Source organism: Polypterus senegalus, chromosome 13 (genome assembly GCF_016835505.1).
Source record: "Polypterus senegalus isolate Bchr_013 chromosome 13, ASM1683550v1, whole genome shotgun sequence".
In the NCBI taxonomy this organism is placed as follows: domain Eukaryota; kingdom Metazoa; phylum Chordata; class Cladistia; order Polypteriformes; family Polypteridae; genus Polypterus; species Polypterus senegalus.
In genome coordinates, this window is record NC_053166.1 from 107,873,152 (window position 1) to 107,893,222 (window position 20,071).

The 20,071-nt window shown below is 37.6% G+C and overlaps 1 protein-coding gene across 1 annotated transcript in view; it reads right to left on the bottom strand.

The window, feature by feature from the left end:
- Window positions 1–20,071, bottom strand: part of ddx46 (DEAD (Asp-Glu-Ala-Asp) box polypeptide 46) — a 142,703-nt gene that overhangs the window by 6,840 nt on the left and 115,792 nt on the right. The window contains exons 16-20 of the mRNA XM_039774462.1: window positions 18,098–18,291; window positions 17,863–18,000; window positions 11,889–12,038; window positions 11,493–11,729; window positions 2,043–2,261 (exon numbers count right to left, since the gene is read on the bottom strand). Of these exons, the coding sequence (XP_039630396.1) occupies window positions 2,043–2,261; window positions 11,493–11,729; window positions 11,889–12,038; window positions 17,863–18,000; window positions 18,098–18,291 (938 nt within the window). The remainder of the gene's footprint in view (window positions 1–2,042; window positions 2,262–11,492; window positions 11,730–11,888; window positions 12,039–17,862; window positions 18,001–18,097; window positions 18,292–20,071) is intronic.

The window sequence follows — 20,071 nt, forward strand, 5'->3', positions numbered from 1 at the left end:
TTGTGCTCCCCAGTGACCTTTGCATTAGGATTCCACAAAAGAAGCAACTCAGTGTGGAGGTGCCCTCGGCGGCTAATGTATCCCTGTCACTGCCTCAAAAAGAATTTGACATGAATGGGGTACCACTACTTAATTTAGCTTCAGGCTAATTTTCCCCACAGGTCCACCATTTTGGAAGAGTTGAAGGCTGATGTACTGTATGTGGCTTAGCAAGAAAAATACATATTATGGACAGGAAACAATTTGTTCACATAAACAAAGTGAAACAGCTCTGGTATCATCGTATCCCTCTTGTACCGCCTTGCTTGTATTCTGTGTTTTTTCTAAATTCACAAGCACCAATAAATAATGGCAGGCGAGATTTGCTAGTAGTCCACTGGATGCTGTATGTGCAAATAACAATTTGAGTTTGTTGTGAATCTTTAGCAATAAAAACCTTCATGCTTACTCAACAAATAACTTTGTTTAATTAGTTTGACTTATCATGCTCATTTGCTTTGAAGACTAAGTGTTGCTACACAGGTGAGGTTGATTTCTTCTTAGCCCACAATTTGCACAGCTGTGTTTTTCTGTCTTAAACTAGGCTATTTTACCTTGTAATACTGCACGTCAATTAACGATGAGGACACCCTTCGGCCAAATTGAAAACTACAAGAATTGCAATTAAAGGTGCTTCGGGTTTTATCAATTTATTTATTTATTTTCTGTTAAAACTGTAATTCAGCCTCAAATGCCCAAACCACATAATATTGTACTTCAATAATGATCAACCTCATACCCCTGAGTTGCATCCCAAGAATTTCTTTTAGCTTTACTAAACCATACCTGCAGAGATATACTTCTGAAATCTATTCTTATTTTGAATGTAACTGTTCTACGTCCAAGGCCCAGGTGCTCCCTGTGTGGAGTGTGCATGTTCTCCCTATGTGTTTTCTTTCTATTGGTCCATGTGTCCTGTCACAGTTAAAAGACACGCAGGTTAGTTGTATTGGTGATGCTAAACTGGCCCTACAGTTTGTTTTATGTGTGTTCACCCTTTGATGGACTGGTACCCTGGTTCAGGGGTTGTTCCAGCCTTGGGCTTGATGTTGTAGGGATTAGAACCAGCTACCCAACAACCCTGCTCAGGATAAGCAGATCTGCACGGATTATTATTTCCACAACATGCTCGTTTCCCGCTTTTCTCTTTTAGTAATACTCATATCAGAAATATGCTTGAAAGGAAACAAAAACTTTTTTTTATTTTAACGGCATTGTTATTTGTCTCTTTATAACTCTGCTATCATTATGATAATAATCCTCTTTTTGGGTCCCTGTACAATACTGCTTTTTTTATTTGTATCCTCAAATTACAAAACATTTGAGAACCCCTGCACTACAGAATTCAAAGGGGAACCACTGCTTATATTATTTTTAATGTGCTATGGACTCTGCCAGGAACAGCAAATTTTGACTCAAAAGGGAAACTGTAGCTTATAGGTGCAATGTGCTTTCGTGTGGCACACACAGTAGGCTCATGATTCTACGTCCAGGTGGGGGTTATGGGGAGTTATCCATTATTACTTGGTAGTGAGGTCCAAAAACTGGTATCGCTATCTAAATCAAAATTTTGGTACCAATCCAACACTAATATTCATATTAAATTAGCTGTTATTTACACATAACCTTTTAATGGACTAGCATCCTGTCCACAAGAGGGTTTAGCCTAGCAACTAATGAATGGCTGAAGAAGTTAAGTGTTTTTTTGCCAAAGTTTCTTAATCAACAATGTTAATTTACCCGTCTGCTTGAAAAAAGCAATATTTTTTACTGTTGCTGATCAACTATACCAATAATTGTACAGCATCATTCATTCATTCACAAATAAAGCATCCATAAACAGAAAAACTTATATTAGGTAAATTAAGGCATACTTACATCAAAGTCAGGCAAATTGAAAAAATGGGATTAGCATTAAATGGAAAGGTCAGTTTCCAAATTTATCCATTGAATAAATTCTACAAAACGGATTCAAATAAAGTATTTTCTTTACTAAGACTAACCTGAGGGAAGTCATTTATCTCCAGCTCCTCTTCATACCTCTTGAAGGACTCATTTTGCCCACTGTCCTGCTTGTCTTCTTCTTGTTTCTCGACCGGAGTATAGTTCAGCTTTGCATTGAGCTTTTCAGCCATCTGCTCTGCAAATGTTTTTGCAGACACAGATGGTGCTTGAATGGTACCACCTCTTAAAATGGCATTTGTTGCTTGCTGCATCACATCCTGGGTGTCAAAACAAAGTATTAGGTTTCTCCAATTCAGGTCTGAAATATATCCCATTAATTCAAACATATAACAGGAAGTGATAGATAAAAAGAATAATTCACCTCTAAAACAGCCCTTAAAGATTTTTTTTTTTAACAATTTTAGCATATATTAATTTGCCACATGAAATTGCATCATAAATTGAATCATATTTTATAAATATAAAAATATAACTAGCCTGCTCTTGCGTTTAATAATGGAGCATATGTATACTGGAGTCTCATTGTGAAAACCAACATTAAAACTTAGCCAAAAATGTATGATCTGTGTCTGGATAGTACACACATACTGCAAAATAGTGAATGCAAGTCATTTTAGGAAGAGGTTGCAAAGCATTGTTATTAAATTCTGCAATTTTAAAAGGAAACTGGCTGTGAACTTCACTTTGACACTTCACATTCTTCAGGGCCAGGGGTATGGATTAATCAGGTTGAAGTTTAGCAACTTCAGTACAGATGTTTTAGCACAGGCTGAGTGGTAGCGCAGAACATTCTTGCCTTATAGAGCCTTGTTCTACATGGAATTTGCATGTCTCTCCCCATATATTTATGGTTGGTATCAGAGTGTTAATGAATTTATTCACTGAAAAACTTTGTCCTTAATTCTTTTATTACCTTATCCTCATCAAGGGTGACTCTTAATGCATTAAAAAAGTGTATTTGTTTGCGGTGCTTCAATCTGCCCTATTGCACACCCTTCCTTTACATTGTCAATTGTACAAATTAAAATCATATGTGCTCTCTGGCATGATTCTCCTCTGTATATAAAATAACACAGAAAGTGACAGACCATTTTGGGAAAATATTAATTTGATTTGAGCATATATCACTCTTATTAAAAGCCATGGCAGAACATGACCATGAAACAACAGAACTGCAGGGCAAACTTGGTTTGAGGTTTTTTTTTTACCACATACATAAGCAAACAAGAAAATATCCTTACTTCAAAAAAACAGTACCAAGAATCTGTGATAAAATTTCCACCTTACTTTTGTTGTCACACACATGCCTCAGAATTGTGGAAAGCACATTTTCTAAAATCATAACCTTTGATACTTAAAGGTGGATGCATTCAGTAAGTTTTAAGGCTTTATTTCAAAATGTGACCTGGTGCCCATTTAGCTCCATTATAAAACACAAGGGCAGGCTAGTTTTTTTGTTTTTTTTATTTTATAAAATATACTTCACTTTAGAATACAATTTCATGAGGCAAATTAATACAAATCATAACTGTTAGGAAATACAGTGCATCCGGAAAGTATTCACAGCGCATCACTTTTTCCACATTTTGTTATGTTACAGCCTTATTCCAAAATGGATTAAACTAACTTTTTCCTCAGAATTCTACACACAACACTCCATAATGACAATGTGAAAAAAGTTTACTTGACATTTTTGCAAATTTATTAAATATAAAAAAAAACTGAGAAATCACATGTACATACAGTAAGTATTCACAGCCTTTGCTCAATACTTTGCCGATGCACCTTTGGCAGCAATTACAGCCTCAAGTCTTTCTGAATATGATGCCACAAGCTTGGCACACCTATCCTTGGCCAGTTTTGCCCATTCCTCTTTGCAGCACCTCTCAAGCTCCATCAGGTTGGATGGGAAGCGTCGGTGCACAGCCCTTTAAGATCTCTCCAGAGATGTTCAATCGAATTCAAGTCTGGGCTCTGGCTGAGCCACTCAAGGACATTCACAGAGTTGTCCTGAAGCCACTCCTTTGGTATCCTGGCTGTGTGCTTTGGGTCGTTGTCCTGCTGAAAGATGAACCATCGCCCCAGTCTGAGGTCAAGAGCGCTCTGGAGCAGTTTTCATTCAGGATGTCTCTGTACATTGCTGCAGTCATCTTTCCCTTTACCCTGAAAAGTCTCCCAGTTCCTGCCGCTGAAAATCATCCCCACAGAATGATGCTGCCACCACCATGCTTCACTGTAGGGATGGTATTGGCCTGGTGATGAGCAGTGCCTGGTTTCCTCCAAACGTGACGCCTGACATTCACACCAAAGAGTTCAATCTTTGTCACATCAGACCAGAGAATTTTGTTTCTTATGGTACGAGGGTCCTTCAGGTGCCTTTTGGCAAACTCCAGGTGGGCTGCCATGTGCCTTTTACTAAGGAGTGGCTTCCGTCTGGCCACTCTACCATACAGGCCTGATTGGAGGATTGCTGCCGAGAAGGTTGTCCTTCTGGAAGGTTCTCCTCTCTCCACAGAGGACCTCTGGAGCTCTGACAGAGTGACCATCAGGTTCTTGATCACCTCCCTGACTAAGGCCATTCTCCCCAAATCGCTCAGTTTAGAAGGCCGGCCAGCTCTAGAAAGAGTCTTGGTGGTTTCGAACTTGTTCCACTTACGGATGATGGAGGCCACTGTGCTCATTGGGATCTTCAAAGCAGCAGAAATTTTTCTGTAACCTTCCCCAGATTTGTGCCTCGAGACAATCCTGTCTCGGAGGTTTACAGACAGTTCCTTTGACTTCATGCTTGGTTTGTGCTCTGACATAAACTGTCAACTGTGGGACCTTATATAGACAGGTGTGTGCCTTTCCAAATCATGTCCAATCAACTGAATTTAGCACAGGTAGACTCCAATTAAGCTGCAGAAACATCTCAAGGATGATCAGGGGAAACAGGATGCACCTGAGCTCAATTTTGAGCTTCTTGGCAAAGGCTGTGAATACTTATGTGCTTTCTCAAATTTTTTATTTGTAATAAAGTTGCAAAAATCTCAAGTAAACTTTTTTCACGTAGTCATTATGGGGTGTTGTATGTAGAATTCTGAGGAAAAAAAATGAATTTATTCCATTTTGGAATAAGGCTGTAATATAACAAAATGTGGAAAAAGTGATGTGCTGTGAATAATTTCCAGAAGCACTGTAAACGTTGACTTGAAAAATACAAAATGTATCCTTTAAAAAAAAAAAATCTGTCAAGGATATGAAATAATTGTAAATTCCAAATACTAAGGATGCACTTGTAACATATAACAAAATGACTTGCACAAGTACTCGCTCAATCACTGTAGCACTTGATTCAGTCTCAGCTTCTCACACATGTGATCAAAAAGTAGATCATGTTTAAAATACGAGAAAGATTAGTGTAAATTTACTTGTCATTGGGTCAATCAGAACACATATGGAGGTGGCCAGAAACAGCAGTGCCCTGTGAGACCACCTCTCAAATGTCCTATTCTTACACCATGAATATGCCATGCACTTCGGGTAGCATCCTCTGTATGCGCACACTAACACTGACATGCTAGTCAATTTTAATCCAACATTCCAAAATAAACAATAATAACAAATACATACAAGAGTTAAGACAGTAGACTTGTGATTTGTGATAAACAAATCTGAACAAAACTGTGTTCATAGTGTTGCTACTGGAGAGTAAACATGCAACATCAAATTAAATGAAAATTAAGCGGTAAGTCTACTGCCATAAAACTGAAGTCTTCTGTTATACACTACTATATTTGAAATATGTTCTTCAGCACATGAACTTATCAATGCATAATTTTTAAGTGGTCTTTCAATCAATAATTATGGAAAATGTAGTGAAATACACATATCCAGCATGATTTTTTTTTTAATCAGAGGGAAAAATTATTCCGCCCAATGAAAAAAGTCAAAGACATGCCCAGGGGATGTTTGATGTGTTTAGTTCACTAGAATGTTTACAGTTTAAAACGCAACTGAACTAACTGGAAATTGAAACAAATTAACAAAATATTCCCCGATTCAGAATAAGCCAAATGGACACTGAGTGTGAAAATGCCTTAAATCAATATGTCAAACCCCAAGCACCAAATTGATTCACTCAAGCCTGGGACGTATAATTATGGAAAGCAAATGATGATTAGAAATAAAAATGCAGACACAACCTAATTACCTACTGAAAATGAAAACATGTAAAACAAATAAAAATTAATAGTGGCTGTCTCTACCCTGAAAGGAACCCCCAATTCTTTTAACCTTCCCCAAACAAAAGAGTAACTGTTAAGATTTTTACAAAGTAGACAGCTACAGATCTACACAGAAATCAATTATACTTTTACATAAGTTTTCTCCCAAACTATTACCATTAATACCAAAATAGGTTTTAAAGCAAAATGAAACAAATCCCCTCCTATAACAGGCAGCAATATCAGTTTTTCTTAAGAGATATGAGAATCCTTGTGAATCATAGAGACCAATTTTCCTTCTGAGTATCACTGTTAAATCCTTAACAAACAATCTACAAAGTACTTGCCTTCTACCATCTCACATAATCAAATAAAGCACACTAAAGATTGTCAATCAAAATCTAATTCAAAATAATATACACATCTGCATTGGATTCTCCTGGTTTTGCCATATCTAGATCTGGAGAAGGCATGTGAAAGGGCTGAACAAAATTGCTTATAAATACAGCACTGATTATTTTACCTCTAAAAGCACCGTTTGGTTCACAAATCCAAGGTTACCATTTATACACTATATTGCCAAAAGTATTAGGACGCCTGCCTTTGCACACACAAACTTTAATGATATCCCATTCTTAACACTAGAATTACCAGAGCCTACGAAAAAACGTGTAGATCCGTCCCACCTTAAATCACTTCTTAAATCCGTTCGCACCTGTCCACAAGCATCTTTTGTCATCTAAATGTGCCGATAAAGACAAGTTGCAAGCAGCCGGCTGTTCCATCCCCCCACCGACTTAGAGCGTACATGAACTTCTCCCAGCTCATGATTATCCGGGAGTGAAGTGGAGTTTTAGGTGGAAATAACAGATCATTATTTGGAACACATGCATGTCATGTGTGTTCCATTTCTACAGTAATCTGTGTAAACACATTTTTAAAACAGAAACGTTTTTCATATTCTAGTAGTAAATGACAAAATGTATGCATAAACTATATAATGTATGAAGCCTGAAGTCCAAATATCAAAGACGCACTTTCACAAAAGGTACAAATATAACATAACAAGTGGGTTTTTATTAAAAAATATAACTGCAGAAAAAAAGCTGCTTTAGCATGCCATATTGACACACATTTACTACAATTGCCTTGGTGGCGTAATGGTATCAGCTGCTGTCTGGTAATCAAAAGGTCACGAGTTCGATCCCGCACAACTCCGTGTTGAGAAGTGCACTGCTCTTATTCTTACTATTTTAGAATAAAAACATACATTTGATTTCAATCTGTAACAGCCACTGTAATTTACTTTTTACCCCCGATCTTGCCAGACCCCACATGTTGCTGTATGTTATTTCTTTTGTGCTCCAGGACATGCAGAGGACAGAACAGTAAAGAGCAGTAAGTTCAGCACTATATGTAATCAGACAGACAGACAGGCAGAGAAGTCACTAGATATATAAACAGGGAAGGCACTGTATAACAGATATATAAAAAAATAGCTATGGGGATAGATATATAGATAGATAGGAAAGAAAGGCACTATATGAAAGGCAAACAGGGAAGCTGCTATATAATAATAAAATTAATGTTAGTACTATATAGACAGACAGGGAGTTCAGGCAGGCAAGCAGAGCGGCGAAGGTTAAAAGGAAGAAAAAAAAACTCTCTCTCCCTAGCGGAAAATCGAACTCGGGTCTCTAAGGCACAGCAAGCCTACTGCGTTCTAAGTCAGCAAATCTTACCGCTACGCCACGGAAGCTGCTGTATTGTTTTTGAACTTTTTATGAAAGTGTTTATTTGATCTTTGGACTTCAGGCTTCACATATTTTATAGTTTATGTCTACATTTTGTAACATTTATTACTAAAATATGAAAAAGTTTCTGTTTTAACAATGTGTTTACACAGATTACTGTAGAAACGGAACACACATGAAATGCGTGTGTTCCAAATAACGATCTATTATTTCCACTCTAAAACTCCACTTCACTCTCAGATAATCAATCAAGGCATGAGCTAGGAGAAGTTCGTGCACGTTCTAAGTCAGTAGGGGGATGGAATAGCTGGCTGCTTGCAACTCGTCTTTATCAGCACATTTAGATGACAAAAGACACTGGCGGAGAGGTGCAAATGGTTTTAAGGTGGGCCGGATCAACAAGTTTTTTCGTAGACTCTGGTAATTGTAGTGTTAATATACAGTCATATGAAAAAGTTTGGGAACCCCTCTCAGCTTGCATAATAATTTACTCTACTTTCAACAAAAAAATAACAGTGGTATGTCTTTCATTTCCTAGGAACATCTGAGTATTGGGGTGTTTTCCGAACAAAGATTTTTAGTGAAGCAGTATTTAATTCTATGAAATTGAATTAAATGTGAAAAACTGGCTGTGCAAAAATTTGGGTACCCTTGTAATTTTGCTGATTTGAATGCATGTAACTGCTCAATACTGATTACTTGCAACACCAAATTGGCTGGATTAGCTTGTTAAGCCTTGAACTTCATAGACAGGTGTGTCCAATCATGAGAAAGGTATTTAAGGTGGTCAATTGCAAGTTGTGCTTCCCTTTGACACTCCTCTGAAGAGTGACAGCATGGGATCCTCAAAGCAACTCTCAAAAGATCTGAAAACACAGATTGTTCAGTGTCATGGTTTAGGGGAAGGCTACAAAAAGCTATCTCAAAGGTTTAAACTGTCAATTTCAACTGTAAGGAATGTAATCAAGAAATGGAAGGCCACAGGCACAGTTGCTGTTAAGCCCAGGTCTGGCAGGCCAAGAAAAATACAAGAGCGGCATACACGCAGGATTATGAGAATGGTTACAGACAGCCCACAGATCACCTCCAAAGACCTGCAAGAACATCTTGATGCAGATGGTGCATCTGTACATCGTTCTACAATTCAGAGCAATTTGCCCAAATAACATCTGTATGGCAGGGTAATGAGAAAGAAGCCCTTTCTGCACTCATGCCACAAATGGAGTCACTTGTTGCACGCAAATGCTCATTTAGACAAGCCAGATTCATTTTGGAACAAAGTGCTTTGGACTGATGAGACAAAAATTGAGTTATTTGGTCATAACAAAAAGAGCTTTGCATAGCGGAAGAAGAACACCGCATTCCAAGAAAAACACCTGCTACCTACTGTCAAATTTGGTGGAGGTTGCATCATGCTGTGGGGCTGTGTGGCTAGTTCAGGGACTGGGGCCCTTGTTAAAGTCAAGGGTCAGATGAATTCAACCCAGTATCAACAAATTCTTCAGGATAATGTTCAAGCATCAGTCACAAAGTTGAAGTTACGCAGGGGTTGGATATTCCAACAAGACAATGACCTAAAACACAATCTGAAATCTACAAAGGCATTCTTGCAGAGGGAGAAGTACAATGCTCTGGAATAGCCGTCACAGTCCCCTGACTTGAATATCATCGAAAATCAATGGGATGATTTGAAGCAGGCTGTCCATGCTCGGCAGCCATCAAATTTAACTGAACTAGAGAGATTTTGCATGGCATAATGGTCAAAAATACCTCCATCCAGAACCCGGACACTCATCAAAGGCTATAGGAGGTGTCTAGAGGCTGTTATATTTGCAAAAAGGAGGCTCAACTAAGTATTGATGTAATATCTCTGTTGGGTTGCCCAAATTTATGCACCTGTCTAATTTTGTTATGATGCATATTTTCTGTTAATCCTATAAACTTAATGTCACTGCTGAAATACTACTGTTTCCATAAGGAATATCACATATTAAAAGAAAGTTGCTACTTTGAAAGTTTAGCCAATGATAAACAAAAATCCAAAGAGTTAAGAGGGGTTCCCAAACTTTTTCATATGACTGTATAGGCTTTAATATGGAGGTGACTCAACATTTGCAGCTATAACAACTTCAATTATTCTGTGAAGGCTTTACACAAGGTTTAAGAGTGTGTTTATGGGGTTTAAGAGTGTGTTTGTGAGGTCAGGCACTGATGTTGGACAAGAAGGCCTGGCTTGCCGTCTCCACTCTAATTCATTCCAAAGGTGTTCCATCAGGGTGAGGTCAGGGCTCTGTGCAGGACAGTCAAGTTCCTCCACACCAAACTTGCTCATCCATTACTTTAAAGACCTTGCTTTGTGCACTGGTGCACAGTCATGCTGGAACAGGAAGGAGCCAACCCTAAACTGGTCCCACAAAGTTGGGAGCTCAAAATTGTCCAAAATGGCTTTGTATGCTGAAGCATTAAGAGTTCCTTTCACTGGAATTAAGGGGCCAAGTCCAACCGTTGAAAAACAACCACACACTATAATCCCCCCTCCTCCAAACATTACACTTGGCACAATTCAGTCAGGCAAGTACCGTTCTCCTGGCAACCTCCAAACCCAGAATTGCCCATTGGATTATCAGACAGAGAAGCGTGATTCGTCACTTCAGAGGACATGTCTCCACTGCTCTAGAGTCCAGTGGCAGTGTACTTTACATCACTGAATTCAACGCTTTGCATTGCACTTGATGTAAGGCTTGGATGCAGCTGCTTGGCCATTGAAACCCATTCCATGAAGCTCTTTACGCACTGTTCTTGAGCTTTTGGAGGTCTGTAGCTATTGACTCTACAGAAAGTTGACAACGTCTGCACACTGCTATGTTAATTGCTATGTTTCTATGTTAATTAATGGTGACTTATGTTTATTTTTTATTGTGTCTTCTATTTTTCTATTCATTTTGTAAAGCACTTTGAGCTACATTTTTTTGTATGAATATGTGCTATATAAATAAATGTTGATTGATTGATTGACTGACTGTGTGCCTCAACATGCGCTGCCCCCACTCTGATTTTACATGGCCTACCACTTTTGTAGCCGAGTTGCTGTTGTTCCCAACTGCTTCCACTTTGTTATAATACCACTAACAGTTGACTGAGGAATATTTAGAAGCAAGGAAATTTCACGAATGTACAGGTGGCATCCTATCACGGTACCATGCTTGAATTCACGGAGCTCCTGAGAGCGACCCATTCTTTCACAAATGTTTGTAGAAGCAGCCTGCATGCCAAGGTGCTTGATTTTATACACCGGTGGCCATGGAAGTGATTGGAACACCTGAATTCAATTATTTGGAGGGGTGTTCCAATACTTTTGGCAATACAGTGTATATCAGTTTAAAAAAACTCATTCAAATATTTTAAACTAACTCGTTTTAAAGCTGGATGAGGATGAAACTTTGTTTAAATGGATAAAAATGTCATCCTAATGATAACTTACAAGCAACAGTGAATTAGGAGGATAATAAAATGTATTGTAAGTGCATACCTGTGCTTCAGCCCCCAGGTTCTTTTTAACATTTATTTTCAAGGCCAGTCTCTTGGCTATCTCCAGTTTCTCAGCATTACCAGCAGAAGGCACTGGAGCAGTTGCTACGCCACCAGCAGCACTAGGTCCACCCACACCAGCTGCATTTTGGTTTGCACCTCCTCCTCTGCCTCCAGGAGCAGCCATATCTTTCACTCGCTTCTTTGAGTTAAACATGCTCTCAATTTGTTCATCAATCTGCAAAATTTAACATACAGCATCAGAACTAACATTCAAATAAAACACATTTCAGAATCTCTATTAATCACAATATTCATAATACAAGTTCAAAAATTGGAAGTGATAGCTTTTGGAATTGCTATGGAGTCCTATTACAGAGTCAAGCATTTTACATACATCTAAAGCAGTGTCCTCGTCATCAGAGTCCTGTAGACCTAATGCAGCTTTCTGAAGCTTTTTCCTTTCATTAGCCAAAGCCTGCTCTGTTTCATCAAACTTGAATCCTTTTCCGGAGAACCCACTGCTCTTCTTTATAATTTTTCCTTCCTGTTAGAGTAAATAAAAATAAGTGAGAAAGTAAGAGCTTTAAAATTACAAAAAGTCTTGGATCTGCAATAATGTCATTAAATAGGTTTTAACAATCAATATTTAAACGGAACACAGATTTATTTTAGCACTACAGATTTGTCTCCCCTCCCAAACTGTATGAACATTTAATAATAAGTGACATTAAATATATTACCTAAATTTGGAATTAATAGGAAATAAAGAAAAAAACTCCACAGTGGATTAATAAAGATTTAAAAAAGAAGCTGCAAAGGAAAAACGGCTATGTAAGGAATATAAGACTAATGACTGCAAAGTGAATCGTAGAGCATATGAGAACATCAGAGAAAACATTAAGAAGGACATCAGGGAGGCTAAAAGACAGTTTGAGAGGAATATAGCAGATACGGTGAAAGAAGACCCTAAGCGATTCTTTCAGTATTTTTAAAAGTAAAAGAACAGTTAAGGAGGACGAGGTGAAGTACATCAGAAATAGTAAAGAGGAATTAAAAGATACAGACGATGAAATAGCGAATGCCCTAAACTTCAATTTTTCTGAGGTCTTCACAAGTGAGCAAGTGGATAACCACCCAGAAGTAAACGGGACTACTAAGGAGGCACAGAGGGATTTGAAAATTGAAGAAGGAGAAGTACTGCTCAGATTAAATAGGCTGAAATCAAACAAATCACCAGGACCAGATAATATTTATCTTCGAGTTCTTAAGGAGGCTAGTGAGTACATATATAAACCCTTGGCACATATTTTTAGGACGTCACTGTGCACTGGAGAGATTCCAAAGGACTGGAAAATGGTAAATAGCATCTCATTATATAAAAAGGGTGATAGGGGCAGATCCATGCTACTATAGGCCAGTAAGCTTAACATACTTCACAAGAAAATGGAAGGAAATATTAAGGATAAGATTGAGCAACACCTGGCAAGGACAGGAGTTACTAGGAAGAGTCAGCATGGGTTCAGAAGAGGAAGGTCATGTTTTGCTAAGATGCTGGAATTCTATGAGGAGGCAACAAAAGGATATGAGCAAAGTGGATCACATTTATCTTGACTTTCAGAAAGCATTTGACAAGGTGTGATGTGAGAGGTTGGGCATCAAACTAAAAGAAATGGGAGTTCAGGGTGATGTTTTTAATTGGGTGCAGAATTGGCTCAGGCACAGGAAGCAGAGGGTGATGGTGTGAGGAATCTCATCAGAATTGGCTGATGTTAAAAGAGTGGTGTTCCACAGGGGTCAGTGCTAGGGTCACTGCTATTTTTAATATATATATAAATGATTTTGATAGAAATATAAGTAACAAGTAACAGGGGTTGAATTATGAGGAAAGATTAAAAGAGCTGAGCCTGTGTAGTTTAAGCAAAAGAAGATTAAGAGGTGACATGATTGAAGTGTTTAAAATTATGAAGGAAATTAGTACACTAGGAAGTTTTTCTTTACACAAAGAATGAAAGATACTTGCAATAAGTTACCAAGTAGAGTGGTAGATAGTAAGACTTTAGGAATTTCAAAACTCGACTTGATTTTTTTGGAAGAAATAAGTTGCTAGGACTGGCGAGCCTTGTTGGGCTGAATGGCCTGTTCTCGTTTAAATTGTTCTATTAATTTACTTTCTGTGGGCAGAGTTAACTACTTTATCAATTCCTACCTTGGCAGCACTGGGTGCAAGGCATGAACAAACCCTGCTGCTAATTACAAGGTCTGATTTAATAAAAACAAAAATTGACATGATTGGTCTTGATTTCATACTATATACAAATTTAAGGTGAAATTACAATAAGTTGATAGAAATACAGCGGATATCAAAAATATGTGCTGTGCATTGTCTTAATAAAATTAACAGACTAAAGTCACCTAGTCAACTAACAGTAACTGAAAGACTGCATTACATTCATCAACGAATCATTCAAATATACGATTTACTGTATATTCTTTCACTACGTTCATTGCATGCTAAGTGGTTAAACTCATTAACATTAGTCTACCTTTGTTCTACTGATTAGAACAAACCTTTGTCAGAATCTGACAATGTAAAAACAGTACAAGTGAAATTCTAATTAACATACTCAGGGATGTCACAATACCAGAATTTTTGTATTCAATACAATGCAAAAACTCCATTTCATCTGCTTTTTAATTAAGAGTACCTCCATTATTCAAGTGGACAATATTGTGCCTTTTTCTGTAACAGAATACAAATAATATAAATACTAAAAGTAACATCAACTTCAAAATAGTGGTATTATTAATCAAGTAGTTACACAGCTATAACTTAAGTAAACTAGTACTGGTATTCATAAATATCAAATTATAACAAACTTAATTTATGATTGACATAGGGATTCCTCCAGTGCGCCAGCAAATTGGGAGAATATTACAATCTTGGAGATACTTCAACAAAGAGCTTACAAAGAATAATGTCAACAACTACCAATATCTATCTTACCATGTGCACATTATTTTTTTTTTCTGTAGCTGAAAAACACTGCCCAAAATCAATATTAAAAATAAAAATTCAAACATTATTACATCTGTTAAACAAAATCTCTAAAGCTGTTTTTGCAACAACACACTTTTAAAATTTAGTTTGTCAGAATCACTTGGTTAGATCTGTAACAACTGCTATGGTACTAATTTTTTTTTTTATCACTAACTGGTTAAAAAAACCTATTAAGAGTAATTAATGGATGGGTAAAATTGATTCAAATTTCAAATATCACCAATTCCTGGGGCTTTAATTACCCAAATCTTACCCTTTTTCAAGGCTTCCTGTGTGTCAGCTTTTCATTAATCCATTTTTCAAGAGCTTTTGTATAAAACAGCTTTTGTTTTTTTCAGAGTTTACATGAGTGGAAAGGACTTTGGTATTGTCTAGCATGTGTACAAATCCAGAATTAGAAAAATAATGGACTGATGTTACTTGTAGTCAACAATTGTAACTTAGAGATTGCAATATATTTGCTAAGTTCCATTTAAATATATATTTTTTGTGCTTTTGGGGACAGCACAGTGGTAGCACTGCTGCCTTGCAGTAAGCAGACCAGGGATTTGTATGTTCTCCCTATGACTGTCCACCCACAGTCCAAACACATGCAAGTTAAGTGGATTGGTGATACTAAGTTGGCTCTAGTGTGTGGATGGTATGTGTGTTCACCCCGTGATGAACTGGCACCCTGCCCAAGGTTTGTTCCTGCCTTGCTCCCTATGCTAACTGGGATAAGCTCAATAACCCCTAGTGACCCTGCTCAGGACAAAGCGGTTTAGAAAATGTTCAACTCACTGCATGCGATTTTGATATATTTGTCACTGACACAATTTTAGAGTTTGTAGACTTGTATTAAGCATGGTGTCTTGTTTCCACTGCTGTAAATGCTTGTCTCCGTCACGTGTTTCTGTTAAAGCAGTATATGGTGTATTACTAGAAGAATGTGCTTCGAAGCATCGAAACAGCGGATACATTTTATTTTGGTATTAATGAATGGAGCAGCTCAATTCATTGCCCATGCACACAAATCAAACAGCAACTTTGTTTGAAGATTGTCTCTATTTTTACTTGATACAACTGTTGTCAACAAACCTCCATCCCTTTATCAGAACTCTGGTGGACATGTTATTAAAACATAACCAATTTCGCCATCTACAAGTTAAACAATTAAACTCACATTTCTATACAGGAATAAAAGTGTCAATAATGAAAACCTGTGTGTGTGTTTTGCATTTTTTTTAAATGATATGGATGATACTAGCAAGCAAAAGCTGAAATTCTATCTTGAACACAAAGCTTTCCCATAAATGACTGGTTTCATTTTGTGATATGTTAATAAGGTACAATAGCACTGAACAATTTTCATGTGTGGATTTTACTCATACTTTTGTCTGTTTGAGTACTTTTTTTATCCAGTTTTCCAAAGCAATATGTCTACTTGTAATCACTCATCTGTGCAATACCAACTTTTAATCAGTACTGGTGATTTTGTAGGAAAGCTAAGGCCATTTTATATCAACTTAGTACCGAATTATCAGTTCTTGTGACATTCCTACTTGTGCACTTGACTTATTTTAAAAAAGTAATTTATTACTGCTCAATGTTTTGGGAGAACTAGAAGAGGTGAACTAGAATATGTTGTTTCTTAGTTTTTGACCCGAAGCACTGCAATGAAATTTCTACAGCCATTTAAAATTCTATCAGTCTTTGGATGCTGAGAGCTTAACTCTGCACAAAGCACTTTAAGACTCCCTAGGCAACCTGCTTATTTGCGTTTTTTTAAGGCACCTGTAGGTTTCTGAAAGAAAAGGAAGTGTGCTTTCATTATACTTCTAATCATAGCAATAAACATAGTACTAAGTTCATGAGCTCTGCTTTAATTTCCTGTTACCATGCAACTTGTACTTTCTTGCGAAATGCTAAAATATATTATATCAGCAGCACAACAGAACTGGTTTTGTAACATTATTTGCATATTTAAACATTTAAAGTGAGGCAAAGATTTAATCTGTTGCATTTTTCAGCTATGTTTGGGTTACTATACATCATGCCTTCTTGTTTTCTATGAATAAGATCCTGTTTTACTCTGTCTTCTAGCAAACAACTGGCTCCAATAGTGCAGAAGGAGTTGCATTCTGTTAAGTAAACATTAGTGTTAAGTCCTGTACACCTGGAAAAAAAAGTCAACTTATTCATTTCACCAAAATGATTTTCATTGGATAAATCCTTTTTCACATTCGTACAGGGAATACAGGTAAAATTCTGTTACAAAGAACTGCCAGGGAGAGTTATCAACACCAATGTCATGACAGAAGAGTGAAGTAGGATACAACCAATACAGACATTTTTTGAATTGCTGACAATCAATAGTGTCTAATTCGCATTCAAAATGAAAAAGTGAAAAAATAGTGTCACATGGCATGTTTTGAAATGTGCTACCCCTATGCTCATCTTCTTGTGAATTTCCCCTTGGGATTAATAAAGTATCTATCTATCTTTAAAATGCAAAACACTTCAAGGGAATCAAGTACTGGTATGTCTGAACAAACCCTATTTGCACTTTGTGTTCTCATTAATATTTTGCCCATTTGCTTGCATCTAGACAATGTGTCCTCCAAACTACTGGGGTAGTCAACTGCAGCCATAATTATTGAGAGGCTTTGGGAGGTTGGGGGTAGAGGTAGTGGGATGAGGCCACAAGGCTACGATATATAATCAACGACCTGTGTGATGGCATATAGCAGCAAATGCCACGAATCACCATCACCTGATTGACTACTGAGGAACAGGGCTCCTTCTGAGGTGAGATGGATGCTGTATAGGCTGAATGAAATGGTAACACCTTTGCTGCAATTTAAAAGTGCTGTGTGGTCCTGACCAAAAACAAAGAGGATGGCACAATGGGAGAATTAAGAAGGGTCCAGGGGCAAACTTACGCAGCACCGCAATTCATCTAGTGTAACTGGGAATATGCTTAACAAAACTGATGTATAATGTAAAGTTGACATCATCATCATCAGCGGAGCTGACATCTGGAGGTCTGCAGCTAGACTAATAGGAAAACTTCACACCAGGTGTCTCATTTATAAAACTTTCCTTAGATTTTTTGACTCTATTGGAAATCTGAAATACTTCTGATCCCAAGCCCATCAAATCAGGGATACTCAACCTGTATTTACAGACAAGTAGCAGCACAGTGTCTTATGAAAAATTAAATGCCAGCCAATATAGTAAAGCAGAAAAAGAAATCCGGTAATATAAACTGTAAGTATGTCTCTAGAATACATAATAAAAGAAAGTGGAATTACAGGAATAGTCTACTTACTGCTTTCTGTTGGTCTTTGAAATCATTCCATAGTTTTTCAAGTTCAGGAGGAACTGATGCTCCTGACAACTCAAGAGCTTTAATAATATCACCAGAATATCGCGCTTGTTCTTCAGTAATGAAAGTATAGGCAAAACCCTGAGAAGCAAAAATAAAAAAACAGTAAAGGTAAAAATAAACAACTGACCTGTAAAGTTATAAAATTTAAAACACTAAATAGGGTAAGAACACTTACTTTATTGCCTGCTCTACCAGTACGTCCAGCTCTGTGAACATAATCTTCATAGTGATTAGGGCAGCTGTAGTTCACCACCAAGTTTAACATTTTAACATCCAAACCTCGGGCTGCCACTGAAGTTGCTACAAGTAGCCTGCATGCTCCACTTTTAAAGTCATTGACAATACTGTCTCTGTCATACTGGTCAATTCCTAAAAACAGTGATATTAAATTATTACTTCTTATTTAGATTCATTTATAAAGACAAACAACACTTCTACAGATACATTTTTGAAAAAGATTATCCCAGAAAAAAAGTTAAATATTGCTGTTAATTGGTGAAATTCAGTGAGTGTTTTTAGAGTGAATATGCTGGGTTTGCCAGTGAGCTTGTTCAAACATTTTCCTGGAAATTCACTGTGAGGCCAGCTTAGACAACAACTTTTTCCCCCAGAGCCCCATGATGTTTTGCAATGCCAGAATAAAATTAGAGCTGTAGCAGTCATGCACAGAACTTTCACACGTGTGATGTCGCTACTTGTGCGCTACTGCAACCATATTTGTATCCCACATGCGTTTAAAAAAAATAAAATAAAAAACTGCAGTATTGTTTATTTGAGAGGTATATTAGCTGACCATAATGAGAATGAGTACTGCCCCAAATATATAACACTAATCTTGTCACACCATGTGTCTAATTTCATATGACAGCTGAATACATATGCAATTAGCCACATAGCTGGTGGCGCCTTAAAACCCTGACGGAGTGTCCCGTCCCCTTACAAAACAACAAAAAAAGATTACTATTTACAAGGCATTTCCATCTTCTTGATGGAAGAAAAAAGTGCAAAGCACCTGAACAGATTGACTGAAAGCAAAAAAGATGTGCCAGCTGCATGGAAGCTGCTGTGCTACAGTCATATGCTAGCTGAAGTGCAACTTAAAATAATGCTGCTTGGCATAGTCAGTAAGTGCATGAAGACAGGACCACTGTAAGCAAGTTATTGAAGTTTGTGGCCATTTTCTCTATTTTGTTTTTTCACTGTTGTTCTATCATTATCTTTTGATGTTTGAGACACGGAGGTGCAGTGATACACTTAGACTACTGCACCATTAAAATCCACTCAGAACTAGTTCAGGTCCTCCTTCATTGACTTCAATGCAATTTGCCATGTCCAGCGAAATTCCCAAACATTTTCAAGACTTTGTCAAACTCGCGACTCTTCAGCATGTACCTTTAAGATGAAGTAAGTGATAAATTTGTTGGTACCCCTCCAAGAAAAAATAAGAACTCACAACTGTCTCTGAATAACTGGAAACTGACAAAAGTACTGTATATATTTGTGTATAAGTCGGGTCTTGAAACCTGAAAAATCGATCGTAAAAATCAGACCCCAACTTATACACCCGTTCAAAAATGCGATACTTTTTTTTTTTTTTACACCTTCTTGCTTCCTCCAATCTCTAATCAGTTTTTCAGACACATTGAATTTAGTTGCACCAGCACAGTTACCAATTCCTTCTGCCACTTCAACGACTTTTAATTTAAAACCAGCTTCATATTTTCTTCTGTCCGAACGCTCCATCGTAGTGTGATAGCCCGACCACAAACAGACAGACACCAGATGTCAAATGGCACACACTTTTAATGAACTATTTACAATAGATAAAAAGTCCTGCACAATACACAGTGCTCCCGCACCAAAAACCATCCAATACGGGCCTTTAAATGACCGCGGGTCGCCTTTCTTCTCTCCATTGCTGAAGCGTCATCCTACTCCAGCACCCAACTCTCGCTCCTCGACTGTAGGAAGGTGATCCCTTTTATAGTCACCCGGACATGCTCCAGGTGCTCACCGACGTTCTTCTGGTATCACTTCCTGGTGTGGCAGAAGTGCCGCATGAGCACCCAGAAGCACTCCGGGCATCCCTGAAAGGTCCTTCCTCCACCTTCTCAGTTGCGGCAGAAGTGCAGATATCCCATGCTTTAAG